Below are 2,653 nucleotides of genomic sequence, written 5' to 3' on the forward strand. Positions count from 1 at the left end.
GGCTCTCTTCTATGCACTGGGGAATCAACAGTAAACAAAATTAGGTCCCCGCCCAGTGGAGTGTACATTCTAAGGGGTGGGAAATACAAACAAAGCAGCAAATAGAAATCAGGTAGTGATTAGTAACATGACAAAGAAAGCAACACAAGGGTATAGAAGATGGTGTGGAAACAGGCAGGACTGTTTTAGATCAGATATTCAAGAAAGGCTTCATCTAGCAGAAACCTGAATATAGTGATAGAGTTAGCCATGCCCACTTGGGGGGGCGGGGATCTTCCTGGCAAGACCACATATGCAAAGCTTGAAGACAGGACTGTGCTTGGAGCAGTAAAGGAACAGCAAGGAGGCCAAGTGGGTAAGTTAGAGGAGGCACAGGGAGGAGGAGGAGGAATTAAGGTCTTAGAGGACAGATCATATAGAGAACAGTTAGGAGGCTACATGATAGATTCCTTCCCTGCTCTGGATGCAGACCAGGACAGCAGAAGTGGGGCTGTGAGAAGGGGATATATTTTTAAGACAGAAGCAGTAAGATTTGCCAATTGATTGGATGTAGGGTGTGAATGAAAGAGTGGAGTTAAGGATGACTTTAGATTTTTTGGCCTAAGCAACTAAAGAAGAGATCGCCATCTCCTGAGATAGGAAGGACACCGAGAAGAACAGACTGGGGACAGAGGGACATTAGGATTCCTGTTTGGAAAATAAGCAGCTGCATGTCAGTACCTCATTGAAATGAATAAATAAAAATGTACGTATTTTCTTGTACTTACTTTATTAATGAGGATTCAACCCAGATTAAATGTCGGCTGCATAGTTCAGAGAGTAGCAATATTCATAAAGAGAATCAGTAGAACTGCCTTCTATGGTCCTTGGAGTGCAAAGGTTCTTATATGAATTCCATTGGCAGAGTTTGAGGGTCCAGGACCCCATGATATAGCATAATTTGGTATATAGATGAAAATGTGCTATTTTCTGAGATGGTCCATGATTTTCATCAATTTGCCTTCCCCAAATAGCTAATATATTAATATATTAATTGGATTAACATATTATCAATTCATTAAGTATCTATTAACTCTTCTTTGTTTAGAGAACTCAGAGTATGAAATATGTAAAATGTGCAAAAGTAAGAAAATGATATTGTTCTTATTCAGTTAAAAAGAAAAAAGGATAGTATTACATGCTAGGCACTGGGCTAGGGAGCATCCTTAAGATCACCCACTAAGAGAGGCGGTTTAGCTTAATAGTTTGGACATTAGATACATGGGTTCAAATCCCAGTTCTTACACTTGTGAACTGTGTTGCCTAGAGCAACTTATGTAACTTCTTCACTTCTTAGTGAAATGATATATCTAGTATGGTAAACTCTCTTCCATAAATAAGGTGCTTAATACATTGACAGATTTCTGCTAATGAGCAACCACCTTTGATTATAATTTAGCTTCTCAGGTAAATCTGTTTACAGAGAGAAAGCTTACTCATATAGAACATGGTCATCTAATCTATAAAACCAGACCCACTGAGTGAATAAACGAAGTAGAATTTTAGAGCCTATAGAGCAGCGGTTCTCAACCTGTGGGTCGCGACCCCTTTGGGGGTGGAACGACCCTTTCACAGGGGTCGCCTAAGACCATCGGAAAACACATATATAATGACATATTGTTGTTTGTGATTAATCAGTATGCTTTAATTATGTTCAATTTGTAACAATGAAATTGGGGGTCACCACAACATGAGGAACTGTATTAAAGGGTCGCGGCATTAGGAAGGTTGAGAACCACTGCTACAGAGTCTCAATCCCACCCCTCAGAGTTGTGCACACACCAAGTTACCATCATCCTATGGTAACTGAAATTATAAGACCCTTCCCAAAGTATTATACAATTTAAAATAAATAAAATGAATTTAACTGATAGAATTTTGATTAACCCTCTTATACATCTAGGAAAAGCTGAGTAATAACATTTTAGCACTTGATGTTAATAGCTGCTTGGAATATTGGAAATTTAATAGACTGGAGTTAGACTAAGGTATTCTAACTCTGCCAATTACCAGCAGCATTATGGTCTTGGGAAAATGATTTCACTTCCTTGAGTCTCTGTTTTTTCATCAGTATACTGGAGGATTCTTTTTATCAGGTTATGGTACTTAGAGATAACCTACATAAAACTCTTCCCACAGTGTCTGGCACAAACTAGGTCCTAAAATATGGTAACAATTAACATTATTTTTTTCACTGAGAGGCAGTTACTGGAGCTCACTATTAATTAATTAATAATTCTCTTTAGAGTATCAAATTTCTAGTTAAGTAGTAACATGATTAAATACAGAAGAGCTCAGAAGAAGTCAGAGTAGGAAAGGAATCTATCATGTAGCAGCACAGGGTTGTATCTGAGAATTTTAAGTCTTTTAGGTAAGTAGGTAGCATATCACTGCCAGGGAACTAAATGTTAAATAATTGCCAGAATTCACACAGAGTTTGGAGAGTCAAGTTCCTGTCAGAGTGGAGTGATCTCATTGAAAACCCCAGAATTAACAAGGTTCACAGAAAAGCCACACTTTTAGTAATAGGTCTAAACTAGATCTAGGGCAAAGGATATACTCAAACAACCGTAACAAATCTTAAAACAAGATTGTAAAGGATCCAGCTAATCTC

General features: G+C 38.1%; 1 protein-coding gene across 1 annotated transcript in view; it reads left to right on the forward strand.

Moving 5' to 3' along the window:
• Window positions 1–249: 249 nt before the first annotated feature.
• NIPAL1 (NIPA like domain containing 1) overlaps window positions 250–2,653 on the forward strand; it is a 28,071-nt gene continuing 25,667 nt past the window's right edge. Inside the window, exon 1 of the mRNA XM_014466635.2 lies at window positions 250–355. Within this exon, the coding sequence (XP_014322121.1) occupies window positions 250–355 (106 nt within the window). The remainder of the gene's footprint in view (window positions 356–2,653) is intronic.

The sequence above is a fragment of the Myotis lucifugus genome, unplaced genomic scaffold (assembly GCF_000147115.1).
Source record: "Myotis lucifugus unplaced genomic scaffold, Myoluc2.0 scaffold_349, whole genome shotgun sequence".
Taxonomy (NCBI): domain Eukaryota; kingdom Metazoa; phylum Chordata; class Mammalia; order Chiroptera; family Vespertilionidae; genus Myotis; species Myotis lucifugus.